Raw genomic sequence first — 24,804 nt, forward strand, 5'->3', positions numbered from 1 at the left:
GGACAGGAAATACGGACAAGAGTTCAATGAGCAGATTCACATTGTTTTAAATTAAGAGTAATTTAAGTTATGACTTGAGGATGACCTTCCTGGATCACATCGACACCATGTGTTTTTCAATGCCTGATGTCAAGCACTTAGCTCATAAATAATAAATTTAAAACCATGTTGAGCTGAGAGAGTGTAAAAATAATCAGGTTTTTAGACAATGATAAAACCCAGTTTGTGCCCTCTAAATTAAGCAATATAGATACAAGCTAAGCTGAGCTACAGTAACTTAATCACAATTTGAGATAGACCAATAAAGGTGCAGAGAACTTGAATGCTGACAGATACTGAGCACAGGAAGCAGAAACAGCACTTCCAGAGTTAAATACATATATTCTACTGCTGCATCTGGGATTAAACTCTTCCTGACAGTTCCCTTTGGCTTACATTACTGAGCTAGATAAGATAAAATTGCAGTCTAAACAAACATAAGCAGTCTTTTAAAAAAAAAGCAAAAGATGGTTTTATACTGGAAGATGATGATTGCCAGCTAATGAAAGTTTAAAGTATCAGCATGGCTGGGAACAGTATTACATGAAATGATCCAAAGATTGCAACTTACCTCTTCCCTGTGATTCTTTATTGGCATACAGAGAATGCTCTGAGTCTTATAACCCGTGATCTGGTCAACTTCTGCATTGAATCTTGGATCCTAATACATGAAAAATATTATTATTAAATTGGTTGCCTAAAGGCCAGTTGGTCTCCTTTGGTTTAYAGATTAAGGAAAGTTGAATATTTGATTTGACTGTTACCCAGGATAACAATGGTTCCATTCCTTGCCAATAATTATATAAAGTCGTTACTATCAACATGTTAACAACAAAAACCCATTTCTGTGGAACATGAGTGCCAGCAGATTAAGACAATGGCCATGAAGAACAAAAATCCTCCATCCCTACAAGCTTTTTTTTGAGCTTACACCATCATTATAATAAAAATGCTCATGAATTAACCATCCCCAGTTTAGCTTTTATCATCAAGAAAAACAGAAATAAACTGTAAGATACACTCCCACAGAGGAACAGTTTCATTAAAGTGGTTCATGGATTTGCTTTTATCAGAAATTGCTTGTTTTATTTATTCACCTCAGTACTGAACTCAGAATAATCACCTCAATGGAACTCTGACTTTTTTTAGTCCTAGCTTGATGTTTCTGTATACCCATATATCTATAGCACCTATATGCTGGGTTTGCATCTTGACGACTTTAAGTCAATATAGCACCAAATACAGGCACTACAATGGCAATATTCCAGCAGCTGATAACRTGGCTGCATCTTTTTTCAAGAATTGCTGAAGATAAATTTCCTTGGCTTACCTCATAGGCATTCTTGATATTGAGAGGCTGCCCTATGGCTGCCACATGACCCACAATGCCCTTGTTCCACTCCAGGCGAATGCAGTTGTTGGAAGCTTCTTCCAGGGTGGAGCCTTCTGCCACATCAAAGAGTCTGCTCACGAGGAACTTCTCATTTGAGCTGTCCTCACACACCAGGAACAGGGAATAGCGATCAGCTGCTATCAGCTCGTGTATATGCAGGAAGATCTTATGGCAAAGCGCTGTGACATCTAAGTGACTGGAAATGTCTTTGACAAGTTCTAAAAGTCTCGAGCACTGATCCCCTGCGCTGGTCTCAATCCTTGGAGATTGCAGAGGCATCTGTTCCTTCTTGTCAGAGCCAGAGAGGAAGCTCACTGCTCCTACTGAGTCCTTGACAAAAATTGGCCTTAAGGGTCTGTCAAATTCAGAAGCGGAGATTTTCCTCGCTGGTGTCCCAGAGTTGGTGGTCTCAGCACAGGCAGGCTGGTGACAGGCACAGACTTCACTCTGGGACTTGGTTCCCTCCTTGCAGACTGGGATGGTGTGAACTCTCTCAGCAAACCATGCATTAACCATTTCTCTGTAAAACAAAACCAGAAAGACAGTGAATGACAGCAATTGAAAATCCTCTAACGCATCTTGGAAGCTGAAACTGTGAAGAGGATAACTAAACCTTTTCACACAGAGGACACTGATACACCTTGAGGCTCCTTTGCATCAATATTCTTCAATTTTAGGCAGCACTTAGCCCAGGTTAAGCAGTAACATATTCTGCCCCATAAAAAGGAGGTAATTTTGCCTAAARGAAATACCTGAATAGGCAGAGGAGGACTGCTTACACTATGGCTTTCAGAACACAGAGCCGAAGTTAACACCGTAATTTTGTGATTGAAAAGTTCCAGTCTTTCCCACTCCTAAGATCTGGTTTTCTGTGTAAGGCATATATATACTTTCAGTTTCTAACCTCTAAAAAGATAATTTTTAATTTTAATTCCCTCTGTCAAGTCACCTGCAACCCGTCCTATTTTTACATTGCCAATATACTGTTTTTAAATTAACTTCTCCTGATCTCTGAGTAATGAAAAATGCTGGTTGGACTCAAARCATGAGTTTTGCTTGAAAATTGCCRTAAAGAAAAATGAGTATTTCTAATTCAACCCCCTTCAAAATAATGAAAGAATAAACTGTTTTCATGCWTCTTTCCTATTTCCTTTTCTTGCAGATGAAACCCATTGTCTAACTCAACTCCAAATACTGAGTAATCCTAAAATTATACTTTTAAGAATTCATCACCAATGAAAAAAAGCCCTGCATCTCTAATATTCTTAACTGGGTTTCTCAAATTAACTTACTACTAGATAGCAAACTCTAATAATGTCCTCACTAAATACAGCATAGCATCACAACACAACTGTACTTACTTTGTCATCATAATAATTTCTTGTCCAAAATCTGAGGGATTTCTGTTTGGATTTCTTCTTGTCTTTAGTTTGGTTGGKTTTTTTTTTAAACACRGGGCTTTTTATTTCATTTACAGTGTTGAGGATTCCTCATAGCACATGCCCTACTCTCAGAAGAAATGGGTTTTTGCTCTATTACATAACATAGCCTAGGAACAGCAAAAATCCTATTAACAACTCTGATYTTTTGGAAGCCTTTCATGGTGGTCATGTTTTAAATTTGGGATATTTTTTATTTGCTCAGCAGACCACAGGAATTCTGCGAGTGAAGCTGAATGAAACCATGGAACTGAGTCASGTTAGTCAGCCTCTGATCAGTTACACATATCCCTGTACGTTATATATGAAAACCACTGCACAATAACCTTATTTTCCTTACAGCACACCTCCGTTCATGTTGTAGGATGCAATACTGCAAGCACTACTAACCATTAATTCAAAGCAAAGTGATTATCTAAACTCCAACAATATTTTTAATAGCAAGCGATCCACAAAAGCAAACYGATTTGACTTCTGTTAGGAAGATTTCAAAGAGTTTTTCAGATTTTGCAATCACATACCATTTGGAGATCTCAACTGCAGGCAAACATGCTATAGAAACTGAATTATTAAAAACTACCAATAACMTTTCTTTATTAAAGCAGTGATACCKATTTTTTGTGGAGTTACCTCACCCAAGTGGTTCTTGCAGTGAAGCAGAATAAAGAAAAATTAATAAGTTATTAGAACTTAGACTTGAGCAATATTACCTAAACAGKATAACCATTAAATGTGGGAGCTGTGACCATTTATTAYTAAAATGCATAATATGATTTGCATRGGACAGTGTCACATTTGCAAAAGCTGTTTCTGTAAGARTCAAAATAAGAAGCTAGCATGTGRTAACAATTGGAATTTTCATTTATTAAACTGAATGAAAAAGGATAAAATTTTTTTATGAAAATGACAAAAATATCCTTAAGAAAAGCTAATAATACAAAAATCTCTTTGCAAATGCAGTACAATTCCTAAAATCAGTGCTGGTAACTCTTGTCAGCAGATATATTATATGTGGGTTCTTTTTGTTTTACTCTGATCCTAGAAAAAAAAAAAAAAACCTGTACATTTTAGCTTTTTAGCTTTTCCAAAACAAAACTATMATCTAGCACTAAGGCTGCAGAAAGTAACCTGAAAATGCCGGCTGGATGCATTTAAACCTCAGACACCAGAAGGTAGGTCTAGAATAAAGTATAGTTTTAAGGAAGGTTGGTGACTTGACCCAGATTCATGTGTGTGCTGACTTAGTTTCTGAACACTGAGGACTGCCATTAACAGAAGGTAAGATTGAAAAGGAACAGTAATAAGCTGGTMTCAGATGGAGGCTGATACCTTCTCTGATGAGTGATGAGGCACACAAGCCATGTAATTGAAAATGCACATGTTTGAAGGCATGTTTGAAAACACACTGGCATGAACCTGTACTGTATTGGGGTGACAGCAACTTGCAGAGCAATCTGATTCTGTTACTTACTTCTGAGGAAAGGAGAATATAAAAAAGCTATCATATTCTCCTGAGTTACACTGAATTTACMTATGTGGATGTGTTGATACATGGCAAAGAAACAATCTGGTACTCTTTGTACACAAAGCAAAAGCTGAAGTGGAGATTTGACTTATCAGTTGAAACTTTTATTTATTCTGCAGTGTTGTGTTATGATTTCCCCAGGCCTTAATGGTGTAGCAATAGCAATCAGTAAGAACAATGTACTATGAATTCTAATACCTGTTCTCAAGCCRTGAGATTATTAATTTTTTACTCTCTTGCCTTTTTACTATGTAAAATAAGCAAACATTTCTAATGGAGGTTATTGAAGGATGTGGAACACAGCTGTACAACCTTTCACATGGAAGGAATTACATTTAACAAGAACTGACTACTTGTTGGGTATCTGCACTATTTATGAAGCATTTCAGCATTGAACAGAACTATATGTGGAGCTGCATAATTATGAGTAACATAKTCCTGTCCTTTAATGCCTCTTGGATGATGGTTCAATAACTTGCCAATGTAGTGCGTGATTCTCAGAAAGCCCTATAGATTAGCAACAACAACAACTCCTTAACTAAGCTGATTAAAGCATGGGTTTCAACTTCAAACCATTTAAGCATTTTAGTCTGGGCAACAGCAAAGCCATTCAAATTCAACTGGAAAAAGAACAGCATTCACTGACCTTTACCAAATGCCTCTTCTAACAAGGAAACTATTTAGCTCCTTTTACTCACCCAGTTACACACACGGGTGGAAGAACCAGMATTTCGCATGAGCTGACGTATCCAAACTCAATTTAAAATCTCTCAGTGACTTGACATGCATTTGCTTGTTGCCACTCAGTCCTATTTAACAATGCATGACAAGAAGGGTATTATGGCTAACACAAGTACTGTCAGAGCTCAGAATTAGCTCAGCAGATATCCGATACCAGACACGTCSTGAGCCACGGGTGAGGTTCCTGGAAATTAGCAATGAGTGCCATGTACAATTAAGATGTCATTTTGAAATGACTGCAGGAAGAAGCAAACACTTGTAACTATTCACAGGAATGGTCTTCAGTAAGCATTGGCATTGTCAAGAGCTGATTGTAAGGACAAGACCCTGGCTCAGAGGTTGCAGGAACAGATGCTGATCCATGCAGACAATTGAACTCAATGCAGTGTCTCTATCCCACTATGGCAATCACTGCATCTTGAGTTACAGCATCCATTCCTCATGTCCTGGACAAATCCTTTACTGCACTGTGATCTTTTAATATGAACCTTCACAAAAGAAAGTTGTAATTTATCCCAGAGTTCATGAACAGGACTAGTAGAATATGAAGTAACCATTTTTTAGTCACTCCTATCAGCCAAATCCAATCTTTCCTCTATAAAACACGACAGCAGTGACTGAATTTGGCTGGTGRCTTTATCGGCAGATGACAAAATTGGAGAGGAATTTTGAAGCGATAGTGATAAGAAGGGGATAAAAATGCAATGGCAGGCAAAACATTTTAGAAAAAAAGGAAACAAGACAGTGTGATCCTCCCGTCTATCATTGCTTACATGCAAGCACACGTAATCTACAGTTCATGAGACCTTGCAAGCTTCAGAGGAATTAAGACTTTTTGGCCCCGATTTGTTAAATGCTGCACAGAAGGTAGACCTRTCCCTAGAACAATAGGTTTTCAATATTAATAGGCAATATAATTAGAAAATCAATGGTTGAGAAAACACAGGCACAAGGAAGCAAAAAGTCTTGAGCCAGGTGATGCAGGAAGGCACAAGCAGAGCTGAAGAGAACTTTGCTATATTTCCTGTGCTATATGCATCAAACCATACTGATGTAAAACTAATCACTATTCTACTCATACACTGGCAATATTAAATAATTTATTGTACCCTCTTTGCTTCATTGTGATTCTCTTCAAAACACACAGCAGATTTCTCGAAAAAGAACCCCAACACAGTGAGGATGTTAAAATATTAACAGCCAGCTTGTGATKGTCTTGCTTACACATCTATAACCACATTGCCTGTGTAAAAACACACCGATGTGACCATTCAGCACAACTGCATGGTACCTTTGGACAAAATGTGCAAAAAACAGAGTGCAAAAGTAACAATGAGATGCAATAATGACAGTAAACTGCATGTTTCTTCTTGCACAAACAATGCATAACACTTGCAAGTAAGAGAACACAGTGATAAGTAGTTTTCAGTGAAACAGCAAATAATTCCCTGTTTTCTCTGYTGCTCATATATACAATAAGTCATGTTTGAGTAGTTGTGTGGACATTTCATTTAAACCAGCAGTTCCTGACAATACACTTGAGAAGAGGGATTATAAACTTGCCTACTAGAAAATGCCATTTTTCAAGCATCTGAATTCCTGTGGCCTAATCCTGCCAGTGTTGAAATCAACAATATTTCAGGCTAACTTCATAACTATTTTCTAAATTGCCTTCCATAAAATAACAACTAGAGTTCTTCAAATTGATCTTGACATAATTTAGAAATGGAAATCATTTAAAGCATTAGCAAAAACTCCAAAACTATTATATTTTAGCAAATGAGTCTGAAATTCTAAGCCACTTGGACATTATACTTGCCTTCCCATTTTCCTTCTAATTCTCCCTATTTCACAATCACATTTTAAGTGGTTTTGTCTCTTTTCTAGCACTGGAAAGATTTAAATAAACTGTATAAGGCCTCATTAGAAGAAAATGGTAAACTGACTGTAAAAAAAGTTCCAAATTGACTGAAAAAAAATTAGATTGCGAAAAACAATAGTTGTTTTTCCTTAAACCCTTCCCAATTACAGCCTGTGACGATGCCATTTCTCACAGTGGTAGCAAGCAGCTCTGGAAGCTGAGGTATGACAGTGCCAGTTTTTTAGCACAACTCGGTCAAATATATTAGCATACATTTAATTTGAAACATTTCAAGTAGCACAAATAACTTCTGTTTGAATACAGTTCTTCATTTAGAACGTTAACTCTTGATTCAAACCATGCTCATGAGAGACTGAAATATCTTTTTAGAATGATGATATTTCAATCTTGTTTAAATGCTCTTTTTTTTTTTTTTAATACAACCAGAGGTTGCTTTATTATTTGGAGCAAAAGTATTCAAACTGGAGAACTGACACTGACAGGCTATTCTTGGCTATTTTCAAGCTTTCTTTAATAAACTAACTTCAAACTTCACTTTTTACAAGAAAGCCTTCCTCCATTATAAAGAAAGACAGAATAAATCCTCAGGAATTAAAGTTCAAATCCTAAAATATAACCTTTAATTCTCCTCCTTATGTTTGCTTCTTGGTCTAAACTCAAAAAATTAATAATTAAAAATAACTAGGTGCCAAATGACTTTGCTGTGGAACGCAATAGGACAGTAACAGTAATTTTGGTGAAATATGATTAAGAGTTAAGTTCACACCTGCTTGGAGACCTCTCAGACTTYGGCAGAACTTCAGTTCCACTTAAATTCCTAAAGCACGGGTTAAATATCACAWGTGGTGCAGAGACTTTGGGATGCCTCTCTCTGCTGGGGTGAATTCCCCATAATGCATAAATAAGTCAGAAAATGCATATCTTTTACCAAGCATTAGGTGTCTGACCTAATGTGAAGTTACAASCACTGTGTTATCCACAAGGGCTGTTTGAGCAGGGCTTGTTTTCTGGCATTTTGTCTATAGCACCTTTTGGGTTTAATGCCCTTTTTTAATACATTTTTCTTCAAGTAAGTCATATAAAAGAGAAAGCATTTCATGCAAATTTATGTATGTTTCTTTGCTAGTAAGGAAGAGAAATAATTTTATACTGTGGTTTTATTAATTGTATTTTTTCCATGACAAAACYGAAATGCTTTAATGGTGAAAATTAAAAAGGTGGGAGCATATTAGTTCAAGTCAAAAATGTAATTGCCTAAATCCTCCTCACATGAGGATTCTTCAACAGATACCGAACATAGAATTTCCATGAACCTCTACAATTTAGAAATCAAAGCAAGAGGTCGAACTCGCTTAAATCTCCTGCAGAGGCAATGTATGCCTATGCTCCACTTTTCTCCCGAGTTGCCAGAATTTGACCCTGTTCTCTAAAGTCTTCCCAGTAACGGGAAAAAAACCCCAAACAAAAAAAAAACCCCAAAAAACAAAAGTAAACCCCCCTCCCCCCCCCAAAAAAAAACCCAACAACCAACAAAAAAAGGTATTTCAATGCCTATTGGCATTATCGAAAGTACTGTAATATGGTAATAAAGTTACCCTGAAACAGAATAAGGCAAAAATAACTTAAACAGTTAAAGCAGTTCATCCCATCTTATTTTCCACCCATCTGCGAAGGTTTAGCAGTTGTATTTTAATTAATGTAGTGTTCACACCCCTTTGTTTCTCTGTCACCTAGGGCATGCAGAACTGAGTAAAAGCACCTTCTCCTTGTAGCTACTCACAGTTTCTGCTGACTCTTTCACCTCCACACCAAAGATTCTGTGTAGRAGTTCAGTTTAGAGCTTTGGGGGAATTTAAGATGCAAATTGCTAGTAAATGGTTTCTTATTGTTTCTCAAGTGACAATTTTTTCAGTCTATAATAATTGCTGTTTTAGAGATGGTTTCTAAAATACTCCAGCACACACCTCACTTTATTTCCAACAACAAATGCCAGAAGTACTCAATCACATTTACAACTTAATAAGTATGGGTAACATTCCTTACCTTCCTGAATGYTTTTTGAATCAGTAGTTTAAAATAACTTAAGATGATCTTAAAACTTTGCTGTTATCAAAAAAAAGGCATAAGGAAGGACAAAATTATGGATGCGTTATTTATAAGTGGGATAATACGAACATCATCACACCAACAAGAAAACTTTCCAAGATTTCACAGAAATTGATTTTTTCCCTATACTTCATTCTCAGAAAATCTTCGTAAACATGCAGTAACACCAAGTAAGTGGGAGCAAATATTCTGATCCCCTCCATTAACACCACTGCTTCCTGTGGTTTTTGAGCCATGGTCCAAAGAATCAGTGGGTCTGCAGCCCTCTYGTAAATGCTTCACTTTGGACAACTTAGAAAAGCCAGTCCCCTTTGAGCACGTCCCAACCATCTGCACGGGATTCTGTGCCTCCACTGGAAAGTTATGGGGGTCCTCCACTTATCCTAGCCCACTGTCTGCCTACCAAGGTGTGTTAGGAATGCATATGGCTCATACCTGTAGATTTTTAGGATTAYTACTTTTATTTGTATGCAACACTTTTTAAAGAAAAAGACAGGCCACAGCACATTTCAATGCAAAACACCTCCTAGAGCTCTTTCATTGAAAATCTGAATTTTCATTCACCTACAGAAAATTAAGCACACATGCATTACCAATGCACAGAATGCATGGGACCAATAACATTTATGAAATTCAACTTCGGACAGCTGGCTTAAACTGAAAGATATTTTTAAAAGCCCTCTAGGCAGACTAGAAGGCAAATGTCCTGAGTACTGTAGTACTGCAGGGAGCACATTACAAACTGATTGTCCACCAGCCATGAAGAAGGAAAGAGAAACCCAAACAACTGYGCTGGAGTTTTTTCAAAGTAATAAACGTAATTGATATATTCAAGTAATGCAGTCTCTGAATTTTAGCACAGTTTCCCAGTAARCACCAGTTCTAGAATCCTCAGTGAAGCACTATCAAGTACCATGCTGTTAAAGATCCTGACTTCTCCAAATATAACCCCATCTTACTTMATTTGCAAATATTTCTCAAACCTGCTAATAAGGCAGGATGCATTTATAGCAAAATARTCTTATTTCCAGTGAAAGGCATACAAGATTTAGGTTAATAATTTGTCTTCATCACAGCATACATTTAGGGAATCAGACAAAAACTGCCCRCAACAATGCAGTTGCCTCTGACTGAGAGGAAAAATTTTACTTTGCCTGTTTTGGCAGTCTGCTGTTTCTGAGTGCAAAGTGCAGAGAGAATCACACCCATATTTTTAAAAGTAGGGACAAACAGGAAGTCAGAAATACAGACATATTTCTGTTACTAAAATATTATGTTAAAATACCTTTAAATAAAKGTTAAAATATTCCTGTATTTTAACCCCCGCTGGGGTGGGGTTAAATTAAGTGTGATGTTTGAGCCTGGCAATGCATGGTTTGTTTTTTTATAGGAATGTAAAAAGATAAAAGTTCAGGAAGACAAAAGGGATAAAGAAGTTACCCATAATGTGACCAAAAAAAAAAACAAAACCCAAAAACCTATAGATTCTGCCTTTATAGGATGTAGTTAGAACAACTGTAGTTGTAGTAACAAAGAAGAATCACCTTACTTGAAAATGTTTCTGCTTCTGGAAAGCCAGAATACGATAGGCAATTCTAAAACTTTGGAAAGGGGAAAAAAAAACAAGATGAGTTGGGGGGGAAAAAAGCTAAAATTTTGCAGGAGCTAGGCATTGAGAAAATCTTGACCCTTAAGGGTGCAGTACCAAACTCTCCAGCCAGAAGTTTTGTCACTGAGTGAGCCAAATTCATCCCATCCCCGAGTGTGCTGGTGACACACTTCCCCTCTGYTGTGCTGCACTTTGATCACCCTGGAACAGCACCTCATGGATAACAGCTATTTATATTGCCTCTGCATTACAAAATGAAGTAATAAATACCTGATTCCATACCTTCCTGCTCSTGGGATCCCAGTTCATTCACCTACTCAAAGGAAGGAGGATTTAAAGTAGAATTGTAGCTTCRCACTGTGCAGGTAGAATTATTAGAAGCTGTAAATTAAGAATGACTAAAGCTGTAAACAGATTGATTAGAAAATAYTCATAAGGGTATCCTAGGCTGGAAGGAGGCTGGGATGTGGGCTGCCTGCAGGCACTACCAGCCTCGAGGCACTGCAGATCAAAACACAAGGTGTAAACCTTTGGAACKTACTCATCTTCTACACCACGTCCTAGGGGAGAGAGGGAGGCTAAAGCACACTTGTCAAGCAGATGAGCTGCAGCCCTTCTCTCCAAGAATCCAGAGCATGGACTGGGAAGCCCAGCGACTCCCACAGTTTCCAAATTGTGAACAGAAAGAAACATCTTTATAAGGGCCACCCTGACAGAAAATACAATTTTTACTAACAAAAACAACAACAGATATTAATCAAACTGCCCTATGCATACTCAATCTGTTAGTGACTAGATGAGATGATGACCCCATACTTAAAAAAAATAAAAAAAAAATCTGCAGGCATAAGACCACATAAAGCATATATATTTTAAGTATTATTTAGACACCTAATTAGAACTTCTTTTATGTGTGGAAATAGAGATACTGTATAAAACACAGTGGGAATTAACTAATTGCAGAAAAAATATATGAACTATTCAACACTCATTATAAAATTGCTRAATTAGGTTCTAATTGAAAGCTTATTAATATGAGTCAAAACGGCTTGTGTTACACAGTCCTAAATGACTGAGCTGGTGATCTTTTCCTATTTCTATGAAGAAATATTTGAGAAACAGATACAGAAACTATCTTTATTCATTAGCATTTGTGCCTCGCAACTTGAATACGCCTCTGTGCTCCACAAGATACCAAATTAACTAAGTTCTTGGTCTATTGCTTTCAGGACCTGTGAGAACTTTGACGTATTATGAAACAAAACAAAGAAAAAAAGAGAAGCAGTAAATTATGATTACAAAGAAATTGTACTAACTTACAGAACACTGTTTTACTTGAGAGAGTAAATATAATGCTAAGTAGCAAAACATTAACAGCATAGTCTTTGTTCCATGCTTCTCCTCTGCAAAGATTCAGCTAAAACAAAGCATGGTATTRGATCTTAGGGTTTTCTCTTTTCAAGGTCTATGTAACACTACCAAGTGGAACATTAAACCTCTTTACAAAGTATAGCAGTTCTTTCAAACCACTCAGCTCTATATGTTATCATCTTTGGACCAACATATAGTCAAGCAATTTGTCATCTGTCTTTTCAAATACAAACCTACATATAAAAGAGATATTCCTTAATATATACTTAGAGTTTTCTATTTATGCTGTAAGGACAAAAAAAAAACAAAAGAAAACAACAAAACCCAAAACATTCCATGCAAGACAGCAGAGACCAGAGTTTTGAAATAATTGCAATGTTTCCATCGTTTCAAAAACAGCACAGAATTGTTGCCAAGCAAGAACTCAAAAGTCAACAGCTTTTCTGCAAACCCCTCTCCAACGGCAGAGGCATCGGCATCACGGAGACACAACTGACTTGTATTTTCTAAACTACTGCCTCTTTCAGAACGACACAAACACAAAACTGTACCTCAGCATTTGAAAAAAWAAAAWAAWWAAAAAAAARAMTAACCAGAACTGTCCATGGGGAAAACAAACCTGACACAGCGGTTACTATTAATTAGCATTCCTATTTGTTCAATACTACATCCAGCTTCCAAAGGAAGTGTGACAAGCTGAACTAGGAAAATGCTACTTCTCAAAGCTGCTAACACCCTATTTCCTGGGCAAACAAGCTGCCCTCCAGTGCCACACCATGCCCTAGTGTTCTGGAGAGCATCAAGATATTAACTACTTCCATCTATGCGTCCTGCACCTATACACAGCCTTGAAAAAAAATGAACATTTAAAAGACATTTGAAGGCATTTTTATTATATTTTTGCTGTTAGACGACCCTAAGGAAGCAGCAGCAGCAGAAGAAAGGGGACTGCCTGACAGATGGTCACAAGTAAGCAAGTGACCCCTGAAGCTTTCCAGCTCTCTGAGAGTCAATTATTAATGGGGATTTCTCTTCTTACCGCCCCATCCCATGCAGAGAGGAGCAGCAGCAGTAAAACCTCATTCAGAATGCATCCATCCCTGCTAAGTGACTCGGGGAAGAAGCAAACCAGCAGCGGTGAGCAGATGGTGCGAGCGGCTCGGGAGCGGGAGCGCAGCGGAGAGGAGCGAAGCGAGCCCGCGGAGACGGCGTGTCCGAGGAGCCAACCGCAGGACTTACTAACCCGAGCTCCCGCTAAGATATACCGTGGGAGCTGCAGATCGCCCGGGCTCTGCATCCCCACTGCTTTGTTTATCGGAAAATATTCAAAATGGAAACCTGACTCCACTTCTAAAAATAGCCGAATTTACTCCAATTCAACTTGAAGTCCCGCAGTTGAAGTGTGTGACAACAGTAAGCAAATACCTCGTCTTATCTCCAAAAGGCAGCATATCAAGCCAAGGGGGAAAAAYGTCCAGACGAACTCTTCAGGTCCTCAATATTCGGTTCTTCGCAAGRACCGGCACCGAGAAGGGGCGAGCGCGGAGCGGCCGCCCCCGAGCAGCAGCGGCGCCCGCCGGCCCCGCGCCGCCCCCTGCCGGCAGCGCGTCCGTTCCCCGGGCAGCCGATCCCGCCCTGCCCGCGGCTGCACCCCGCTCATGCGGGCAGTGATCCCCTCCCTGCCTGCTGCCCTGTCCGGGCTGCACCCTGCCTCCCTCCCAGGGGAAAGCGCAGAGTCCCGGAGGCGCTCGCCCCASCGGACGGGCTCCGCACCCCCCTCCTCGGGCGGAGCTCCCGTCTCGAATGCACCGCGCACGGCTCGTCAGCTCCCTCGGCACTTAACCCGTGGCCCTCGCCGCTCCGGGRGCCGCCCTCATGTCAAAAAAGGTGACGAGCCCACAGGGTGACGGAGCTCTTCAAGAGCAGCGCTTTGTTTGGAGATGACTAAGTACTGACATAACCCGCTCTCCCCGAGACATCAGATGWTCTTTGAGGCTTCTACCTACTTCCCAGGGCGGGGAAATACCTAGTTGCTTGCTACTCACGAGAAGTTGACCATGTCAGTTTTAAACCGAGGAGAAYACGAAATCAATAACTAAAAGCCGAGGGCAGGGAGTTGCAGGGCTGGGACAGCTTTCCTGACCGGCTGGCGGTGCCGGGCGGGCGCTGCCCGCCGCAGAGCGGCCGCGGGCCGGGGGCTGAAGGMGAGAGCCCGCGGGGAAGCGCCGCATGTGCCCTTCAGTGGCAGCCGAACGGAGCTGCTGCGTGGTGCTTTAAGTTCGTGCTCTTTCAAGAGTGGGGGCGGCGGGAGTGGGGTGGGAGTCGCTTCTTTTTATTTTCTTTGGAGACGGCAAAGTGAATTGGAAAAGAACGARGTTTTGCTGGAAAGAAAGGAACTGCCTCTATCCGCCGCCGCTCCGGTCTTACCTTGTAGCTTTTCTAACAAAGTAAGAGCGGGTGAAGTCGCCGTGATCGTCCAGCCACGCTTCCACCGCTTCCTGCTCCGGCGGGCGGGGAGAGCAGCGCTCCATGCTCCCACCGCCGCTCTGCCGCCTCCTGCCGCGGCCRCCGGCGCTGCCTTCGCCCGGCCCGGCCCGCTCCCAGCTGCTGGTGCCCTGAGCTCCCACCCCCCGCCCACGCCCCGCTCCCAGGTGTGCGGGCAGCAGCAAACCCGGCCCGCGGCACCTCAGCGCATCTCCGGCCCAGCCGCCGGTCCCGCAGCGGGCACAGCCGGCTCCACCTCCGCCACGGCCCCGCCTGCTTCGAAAAAGTGGTAAATCGAGTGTCACTTTGGAGGGTTCCGCTGYTGGGTGTCAGTGTGTGATCTCTGACAGACCTCAGCCTCGATGAAAGTCCTAAAGCCCCGGCTTTACAGTCCCTCATGCCTACGGTGCGGCTGTTAGATCCCTTTAAGACATTGAATAAGCACAGCCTAGCTTTGAAGATGCTCAACACGCAGCTCCTACTTTCTCTAAAATTAGACAGCTGGGATTGAAATTTTGCTTAACACTGAACATCACTTTCATRTGCTGTAGTTTCATCCTATGATGTGCACGTGCATATATTTATAAYAACTTATACTCTGCATTCACAATACACCTTTCACAAAGCCTGATGCATATCTATGGCTTCCAGTGTTGTCACATGTGGAGTGTCTTTGAAGGTAAGATAAGAAATAGCAGAATGTTTCAGGGGAAAGGAATATACAGAGCTCTGAAAAGTATTCTCCTGTGTAGTCAGTTGAGTTATAAATATCAAATAAAATACTTTCTGCTGCTCTTAACCCCCTTTCAGGTATATATAGWCTCAATTTATAGAGAGGTAGGATTCTGCAGCTTGAGAAGGGGCTGCAGMAGGAACTTCACAGCAAAAGGATTAAGCTCCTGTCCATGAGCTCAAGGGAGAAGTTTTATCTTGTGTGTCTTTGTGTCACATCTGTGCACTCACTCAAACACGTGTGTCTTTTGGCTGGGAGAGTTTGTGTGTAATATGAGGCACACAGAAAGGGAGCTTTTACAAGAACATTATTCTGTTATAAAGGGAGTCTCAGGGGAAATGTTGTGCATGGTGCCCAGAGGGCAAATGTGAAGATGAAGCATAAGCCAGTTACATGCAGCACGAGTCAAGTTGCTTTTCAAGGCAAAGACAAATCTTTCAGGAGCAAAATACAGAATTACCAAGCAAACTGCATAAACAGACAACATGGCAATAAATGAAGCAGATGTTTAGTGTTGAAACCTGGAAAGACTGTTAGGTTGGAAAAAAAAATTAAATAAACCCATTGTGGAAATCACAGATTTCTGCATTAACCATTTCATTTCAGGAAAAGAGTTCTTAGGCTGCAGAAGACATGGCAGGTAAAGCTCCTAAGTTAGGCAGAGGTTCTGGAAAATGACACTATGCTTAGAATGCTTAAGACCAACGTAAAACATACAATTATAGAATGCAGATTTTATAAGTAACTGAAATGCCATTCTCTGAGTGGTCTCATATGAAATATTGGTCATAGTGCTGCTTATCCAATCTCAAAAAGCAACTGCAGAATCATCAGAGGTGATTTAGACAGGAAAAACAAGAAGTACCAAACACATGGAAATATCTTTTCTGTAAAGAGGCAGAAAGAGTTTGTTTACAAAAGGAGAAATACAAATATATAATTTGATTACTGGTATTTAAAAAGTAAGATAGTATTTTCTCTCTGTCTCATAGGAGAATAACAAGGTAATGGTCAATGCAATTATGTCAGCTGCAATAGATAGCATCTCATTTCATGTAATTAGGAATAGCTCTAATAGAAATAAGCATTTATCCTGTGCTAGCATCCAGTATGCCCTAGTCAAGAACAGAGATTGCACCAAGGAGTGCTGTAAACACGTAACGTTAAATACCAGGCCAGCTGAGATGCATCCAGCATCCCTGTGCTCCGTGCCCCAAGGAACTGGGACCCCTGGGTGCAGCTGCTGCTGCTGGAGCCCTTATTTAACCTTCAGATAAGAACCACTAAAGCCAATGCAAATGACTCTTCCTGTGAATTCAGAGGTGAAGAAACATTTCAAAGGACTGCTACCCAAGCAAAGAATAGCACAGTCCTTCCCAAAAGAAATAAAAATGGAACAGTTGGGGGGAAAAAGGGATACTTTCTCCGTATCCGATGAATTTCCATGAATAATAATGAACATGTTGTTTTCATTTTTAAGGTGACAGGAGGAGATGAAGGCCAAGCATAACAAAGAATGAATGGTCAAAGTGGAAAAAGTCTTCCATAATTTTGGCTTCCAAAGTGCTCTGAAAAAGCTCCATATATCTTAGCTCTCGCCCAGCTTTTCAGTTTGTTTCCTGAGCTCGGAGGACAGAATTGATGTGGAGTAGCTCTAAATCAAGAAGGGCTTGTAGTAATGACATACAAATAAAAATGTCCAGTTCAGGTTTAGAAGCTGCTTGAGAGCTCAATGTTGAAGCCAGGAAGCTTTTCCATCAGTAGTCTGTGCTATTGCAGGACTGGTGGATGGAAAAGTTATTTAGCTGAAATCTTTCTTTTCATGTTTTGCAAATGTTGTCATGTAAGGAGATAAAAAAGTGGGGTTTTTTTTTTATGCTCAAGGCACATAAATTAGAAATGCTGTTAACTCATGATAATTAGTAAGAACAAATATGGAAGTATGTAAGCAGAGAAGACGTATTTATGTGATATTTTAGGCCCAAAGAACTCTATATTTATTTAAATTTATTTGAAAGTAATATGTTTCTATTTCGTTTCCCTTTAAAAGAGAAAAAAAGTAAGGTTTCAGATGTCAACATTGTTAACTTGTCTGACTTATTCATTAGATGAATTGGAACAGCATTTAGCTTTGCTAAGGAGTGGGAATTGGCTGCCTTTCTACAATCCCTTAAATCTGGAAAACAGTTGGTCCATTTTGGCTCCTAAATCAAGTTTAGGACTGTACTGTATGGCCAGTGAGGCTAGAATATGGTAAGACAGAGGAAATTATTCTACTTCTTTATTAGCCAGCACATTCACACACACACAGTGGAAGAATCCTAATACTAGTAAGGCAAGTTTCCATTTCCCTTCCATTCCGTTGCATAAGGAGAGTGAAACAGCAAGCAAAATCCAGTTCATTTAAAATCTAATTGTTATTTAGTGGTAAAAATACTAAACGATGAGAAGGTCTTATAAGTTTATTCTCTCAGTCCGTTCCAAATAATTGCTGGAAATGTTTCCCCAGAGCTGCTCAGCAATTGCATAACCTGCCCTCTCCTCTGGGATAACAGTGCATATGTCCTACAGGAAGCCATGGAAAATAGTAGCTTCCTCCTATTTTGATTTGAATGTGATTGAGCATTTGCGTCAATCAAAGTACCCAGCAAAATTTTTGTTCATGTCAGGAAGGCAGCAGCCTTAGATGTTTGTAATACATGGATATTTGTCTGGAAAAGATGATCAAACCTTATCTCCTGAAAAACATAATTTAGGATTTGAGTTTCATATATTAGCAATTAATGTGTAAATCGACCAGTATGCTCAAATTTTTGCTTTCTCTGATTTCCATTGGAAGTCTCAGGATAAGTTGGAAAGCTGTTATCAAGTCTCTCTCTTTTTCTCAGCCTTCTCTCCTTCAAGCTAAGTAGTGCCACATCTTTCAGTTCTTCCTTGAATGTCCTGTTTTCCAGCCCTCTGATAATTCTTTTTCACTTTGGGCATTCCCTAGATTGTCCCTACCATTATTGCTGTGTGTCACCAAACTAGGATCAAGTAATGCAGCTGAACACATATCCATACTCAGTGAAGTGGAAGGGATATTTTAGGTTCCTTGCAAGCTCTTCTCCTGCTAATACAGTCACCTCTGCTCATGTGTTCTTGGCAACAGCCTGATATTGCTGACTTCTGTACTGTCTGTTCCCTTTTTTGATATCCTTATTATGTAGTCAGGTGCTGCGTGTTTGTATGTTTACGTCTACCTAACTGCATTTTCTTGCTCTTGAACATTTTTAATTTCATCCCATGCTTGCAAAACATTTCTCCAATTTATCAAGCTCATGTTGAATTCTATGCCTGGCTTCCACTGTGTACTTGGCCTCACCAAGCTTAGGGCAGATTTGCTGCAGGGCACAGGTCTGGGCAGTGCTGGGGTTTGATGCAGATAGGTGAAACTGTAAGTGGATTTAGGATCAAGGACTGTAGGATCTAAGCAGGGAGATGATGCCATGGTTGTGTCATGTGGGATAACAGCAAAGATAGTGCAATGACTGGTTCATATGGGCTAACTGTGCACCTGTGTAGTTCAGTTCCAGTGACATTCCGCAGATCCTTCTGGGCTTCTGACATGTGGAGAATTCTATCATGTATGCATAGGGTTTGGTGGATTTCCCTTGGGAGGTAATGGGTGAGTAGGAAATGTGTAGAGCACATTTCATTACAGGCCCTTCTCAATGGCATACCAAACCCTGTATTTACATGATACTTCGTTTATTTTTAAAGAGTATCTTAGCAATTACTTAGTAATTTTCAATTAACAGTTGTTCTTATTAGTACTCTTACTAATAATTATGATTTTGAATTCAAGTATTGAGTTTATACTTAGTCTTACAGGTAATTATTGAGCCAAATTATAATGGGCTTTTTTGCTAGTTGAGGTTGTTCAGAGATGAAGACTCAGTGGCAAACTATAGAAATGCAAAATTAGTGAGGTTTCGTTCAAGTACATACCGCTGCAATTTGGGCATTCAAAATTTCTGTACTTGTACACCACAGTTCTCTGGTAAACCTCTCACACGTTAACCTAACAGCTGGAGTTTTTGAAGGCTCCCTATCATCACGAATCAGTATCATTTCTTTCAGTAAAGCCCTTGGTTTTCTGGAGCTGTTTTGTCAGCACATTCTGCCCGTAATTATCTTTCTGAAACCATAGAGAGATGTAGTGACACCAACTCCTAAATCATGGTTTAACCCACCTTGGGCAAGAATGATTTTTGCCTACACTTTTTTCTGAGGATGTGCTTCTGCTTGGGCCTTCTAGTACTGTTCCTTTTTTTTTTCACAGTAACTTTTCACAAATAATTTGTAGCTTGTAAATGAGACTGATTTTCTTTGTTCCTTTAATGAAAAGCTTYGATTTCTCTGTATAAAAATACAGGCCAGACCTTACTAAGTGTTTGTAGTTGGTGTGTATTAAGGGCCTGCCCTTCCCGTTATTTATATCTCTACAACTTTTTGTAATTTGCAGCTTTTTCAATCAATAATTTTATATTTTTGTTTAGATCATTCAGTATGATTTGGGTCCATCTGGTATGGACCAGACTGATAGTATACRTTGCTGGGGCTTTTATCAAAAGTCCTGTAGAGCTGTTAGCCAAAGCCCTAATGAAATCTTACAGGAGTTTACTTTATCAAACTAATTCATGGTCTCATGGGAAAAGAGGAAGGTTTTTTTTATTCCTGACAAAGCTAATTTGCTGTGTTGACTGGCGTTAATTGTACTATCATCCTTTAATTGTACGCTGATTTCTTCCTGTACCAGCCTTTCCATCAGTTTCCCTGACGTTGATGTCAGGCAAAATGATCTGCAATTTCCTTATTAAATAATGGAACAATGCTTGCTTCTCCTCTGTCTTGGGGATCTTATGTGGAATTTCAAGACATGTTTTGCTTAGTTTGGTTCTTTTTAATTTTATCTTACTGAGGTTTAGGATTCATACCCGTTAAACTGGTATTATTTTATTTCTTGATATTTTGGAATCTTAGTAGTGAATATACGAATTTCTGCATTAATAGATCACACGAGGGATATTTTAGTGGCACTGGAATGAAGTGTTATGCAGTGGGCATAAAAGTAATTTTCAGGGCACTTCAGCAATGTACAGATGTATTCTRGGAATGAAGTAAAACATCAATCTTTGATTGTGAAAGAGCAGTAGAAAAATTGAACAGTAAATACAGCAAATAAAGAGATAGTCATGTTTACCATTGATAATATAACCTAAAGGTATAACCACAACATCTTCACTGCTCTGAAGAATGTGAAAGGAAAATGTSTAAGAGATTAGTTTGTGACTAAGGCTCACTGCAGCATGGCTAAGTGAATATAATGGGTTGGCATTGSATTGTAATTATACTCAAGAAGAAAATGTATGAGAACAGTCAGAAAAGAGGTGGTTATATACGAGTGAGTGTCATCCCATTTGATTTTTTTTTGGAGGCGTATAGCATAGTTTTGTATTCTCCTGTAGTTTTCATACCTATCCCTGAAGACATCTGTGGTGTAGGTGTTTGTTCAACCAAGGGAGTCTGTGAGTATTCACAATGTACCATTGCTGATCCCAAATCAGCAGCAATCTCATKGAGAGGTTTTCCCCACAGTGCCTGTTCATGCCATCTCATCTCTTTTTTTGAAAKCTTTGGCTGGTTTGAGCACCTGGAACTTTCAAAACCTTTTGATACTTGGTAACTAGTTTCTCTCTGGTAAATAAAAGAAGAAAATTATTCGAGCAAATTAGTGAAATGGATCTTTAGATTTGCCCATCAAATAGCTTGGGCTCAGCATCACGCTGCCTTCCTGAAAAAATGAAGCTGTATTTCTCGGGAAATGAGTGAGTATTACAAAAACTACTGGGTCCAAGTTCTGATAACTACCCATCTTATCACATTTGGTGCTACATTTCTGAAATTGCTACTCACATTTCCTCACTGGCAGGTTGCACACCGTTAGGTTTCTGAGGCAGGGGTTGTCCATGGCCATGTGCTTCTGCAGCCTTTAGCATAGTTGGTACTTCATGTACTGCTGCAAAACCAATACAAGGGACAAATTAAATTCATTTTTGTTGGAGTCCAAAAACCATTTGCATCGCTTATGAGGTTTTTTAATTAATCATTGTCCCTCCATTAGATTAATGAGGACAGTAATAGTTRTCACTATTCCTGTCCTACAGGTGGCTGTAGCAAAATGGAACGTTTATGGAATTCTACTTAGGTTGTAGAAAAAGTTTCTGTCAYAGCTAAAATGACATCAAATGAGTCACTTGGTTTGAGTATTACACTTTTTCTTCTAAATCCTCAGGGAGATGATTTTTAATCCATCTTTCTACAGCCACAGGGGCTACACACTTACTTCTGGGAGAGACAGAAGGAATAATGTCAACAACGTGGCAGACCTCATTTGGCACCTTTGCTCCCAAATGGATCATRTGAGCATCTGAAAACAGCATGCACCTCTCTGGTGGCTGCCTGATCTGCTGCCCTGAGCTCGTGCTGAAGGAGCATCTCAACCCCAAAAACACGTAGCTGGCTCATCCCTCCCTGTTTGCTGTGGGGCACCCCACTTTGGAGGCCTTCAGTGAAGTTTTTAGATCAGGGGAGAGTCAAACTGTGAGAAGAAAGCTGCCAGAAAGAGTAAGGAATGTGGGGACAGCAGGATGGAAATAAGCACATAATTTTGCTAAACTGTTCCAATAYGGAGCAATATTAAGGAGACTTTTGATGAGCCTAAAACTCCTTCYAGCTGCTTGTGAGCTACCAGCTGTGCCTGACATTCCTGCTTTCTGGCCTCTAAGTCTGCTCTCTTTWTAGAACCTTGAAGAAAAACCAATTTTTATTTGAGCTTATTGAATTTATTTTAATTTTATTTATTYCCAGAGTAAAATGTTTATGTGGAAACAAGTCTGTATGGTGTTCTCATGGCTCAAAGAGTAATATGAGCACCCCTGGGGAAATGAAAAGTGACACAGCATGGGCCAGTCTGCGAGGAAGCTGAGTGCCTGCAGGCTGCAGCCTGGCTTCTCAGTTCATCCTGCACTGAGCACAGGATATATCCCTGCTGTTTTCCTCTTTTCTATGTGAGACTGGGGGACAGAGGTGCAAAATGGACTGCAAAGCAGGATTTTGTGTGGACACGGTCTTTCTCTGCCATTTTGTTTTCCTTTGTTAGTGATGTAGAAGAGCTTCTGTGTTTTGTAAGAATTTTATGTTGCCTAAACTCTGCCAGTCCAGTGACATTAACAGGTAAAAGCATAGACAGAGAACTMGGCTTCAGTACATTTATACAGACTTCAGATTCATTTATACTGTGTTATCTGAATTTGCAGGGTGTGCATTTTGATTATAACTGCCAAAATCTATTTTTTCTTTGACARCTGAATTACGGCTTTTGTGAGGAAACCCTGACTGCTGATTAAATTTGTATTGACATGACTGCATTCTGTATTAACAAGAAAACAGCTACTTCAGGCCCCTGAATCACATCTTTTCCTCTGCTCTTTCTTTAAGGTAAGGGAGGAAACATTTGCCACCACAGATTYTTTCAGTGAAAAGGAAACCGAACATGTCATTGCTAATTGACCAGAATAGCTCTTTTGATAAATTCATGTCTTCTTTCAATCTGCTGTTTGTCTTTCAGATGTGGATTGATTTTGCTTCTAGCATAACTGTCTTAAAGAAAATATTTTTGTTAGTTTATAGGAGATAAATCACAGTTCTTCCCTCTAAGCACTTACTGGTTGACTTAATTTCTTGATCTCTGTGTGTGAATAAAAGTCTGACCTTGTTTTGTACTTAAAAGTAGTTTGGGGAAGTAAGAGAATATGGAGTTGTACAGAATGAAAACCAAAAGCAAAAGAAAAAAAAAACCAGCACAAAACAAATAAGTCTTCTTGGTGATTTTGCATTTTTAGTGATGTTGAAAGATGTTAATTTTATATGGACTAATATTCATTTTAACTGATGTGTGGAGTTTAGTATAACAACCAGGTAAAACAAATGTTGGTGTTGCTGTAATCTTGTAATTCTATTGCTTTCTAGAGTATTAATTTTTTTAGAATGGAGAGTGTATAACAAAAAAAAGATATAAATACATCTGTAGAAACAAAAGGAACAGGAATTGGAGTTCTATGGTGTTTATAATTACTAATGAGGAAAGGAAATAAATAACAGTTGTTCCTAAACAATCTGGTAAAATTGAGTGAATGCTGCAAGTTCTCCCAAGCACTTTCCAGCCATAAAAACTTACAGAAAGTAGATTTTACCACAGATACAGCCCAGCTGAGCATTGACCTGAAACATGCCCAGTACTATTGTTTCTATTTGCTAACAGTCCTCCCTTGCTTCGGGGGTCCCTGCATGCTCTGGCTGTTTATCATTCCAAGTGCCTCAAAGCCCTGGGACAGTTTGGTCACTTCACATCTCAGTAGGAAAGCTTCGTATTCAAACAGCCTCCCTTATTCAAAAACAGAGCTTCTTTCTTCTTCTTCTTGTTCTTTTAATTCCCCCAGGATTCTTGCTGTTTCTGAAGAGTTATGCTCATGAATAGTAATATAAACTAATTTCTGAAGCTCATACTATAAGTTAGTGTTTTTAAAAAGGGGGGTGAAATATCTTTCAATTTGTGTGTTTGTATATTTGTATCTTTGAATATCTGTCAGTTCCCRCAGCTCCAGGACCCTTCAAATTCATTAGGCAGCATGAGGCACATCCAGTGGAAAGAYAAATGTAACTAAACACTGTGAACATCTCAAAAAGAGGCACAATTTTCATGCYTTCACTGAGAGTCGGGGTGGCAGTGACCATCTCAAGAGGGGATGGTACCCAGGCAGCAGAGAATTGCATTCTGCTGGTGCTAAAGCTTCAGCTGGAGCTCTGTACTGTGCCAGGAAGGTGTTCATATGATTCACTTGAAAACCCGGCAGCCACAAAATACAAATARAAAAAATGCAGCTGGATTTACTCTGATGCTCCCAGAGCAAACAGCTCTCTTGCTTCAGGCTACGTTCTGTCTGTGCTCTTGCTCCTTTCCCTCTGGTAACACCAAGGTTACTCATGTCTTACCCACTACTTGCAAGAACAGTGTGGGGGCAGCCCAACTTCCTTACCTTGCTTAACTTTGCCCGCCTAGTTTTAGTTTCTTTTAGAAGGAATTGGAGAATTGTCCCTCTGCATATTGACCTCTCAGCTTCCAACTCAAGAGTAAAGTTCTTTTCTGGTGTCTCTGGTGTTCTCACCACATTTCACCATATTCCATTTTGTTCTTGCTCTTATCGTCACCAGCACTTGAAAATACCTCACACTGTAGTGCAAGAGCAAAATACTGACCCCTATCCACATCTCCCTCAGGAAACTCTTCTATGGCAGCACTTAGAGACACGAGTCAACAGCAACAGAGAGCCCTCATTGTCTGACCACGCACACTGCTGTTGCTCGCCTTTTGATCTCGC

General features: G+C 39.7%; 1 protein-coding gene and 1 long non-coding RNA gene across 6 annotated transcripts in view; one reads left to right on the top strand and one right to left on the bottom strand.

Annotated features, from left to right (window-relative positions):
• Positions 1 to 24,804, bottom strand: part of PDE5A (phosphodiesterase 5A) — a 103,612-nt gene that overhangs the window by 34,925 nt on the left and 43,883 nt on the right. Inside the window, exons 3-5 of one of the 4 annotated variants that reach the window (XM_057383584.1) lie at positions 21,281 to 21,383; positions 1,370 to 1,952; positions 611 to 700 (exon numbers count right to left, since the gene is read on the bottom strand). In XM_057383584.1, the coding sequence (XP_057239567.1) occupies positions 611 to 700; positions 1,370 to 1,952; positions 21,281 to 21,363 (756 nt within the window). In that variant the 5' untranslated portion in view covers positions 21,364 to 21,383. Of the gene's footprint in view, positions 1 to 610; positions 701 to 1,369; positions 1,953 to 13,530; positions 13,611 to 14,532; positions 14,726 to 21,280; positions 21,384 to 24,804 lie in introns of those variants that run through there. The other 3 variants (XM_057383581.1, XM_057383582.1, XM_057383585.1) reach the window with 3 other exon arrangements.
• LOC130583914 (uncharacterized) overlaps positions 22,745 to 24,804 on the top strand; it is a 65,509-nt gene continuing 63,449 nt past the window's right edge. For both annotated transcript variants that reach the window (XR_008966463.1, XR_008966464.1), the window contains exon 1: positions 22,745 to 22,864. This is a non-coding gene — a long non-coding RNA (uncharacterized LOC130583914). The remainder of the gene's footprint in view (positions 22,865 to 24,804) is intronic.

This window comes from Malurus melanocephalus, unplaced genomic scaffold (genome assembly GCF_030028575.1).
Source record: "Malurus melanocephalus ecotype Western Australia unplaced genomic scaffold, MMel_1.1 scaffold_643, whole genome shotgun sequence".
Taxonomy (NCBI): Eukaryota; Metazoa; Chordata; class Aves; order Passeriformes; family Maluridae; genus Malurus; species Malurus melanocephalus.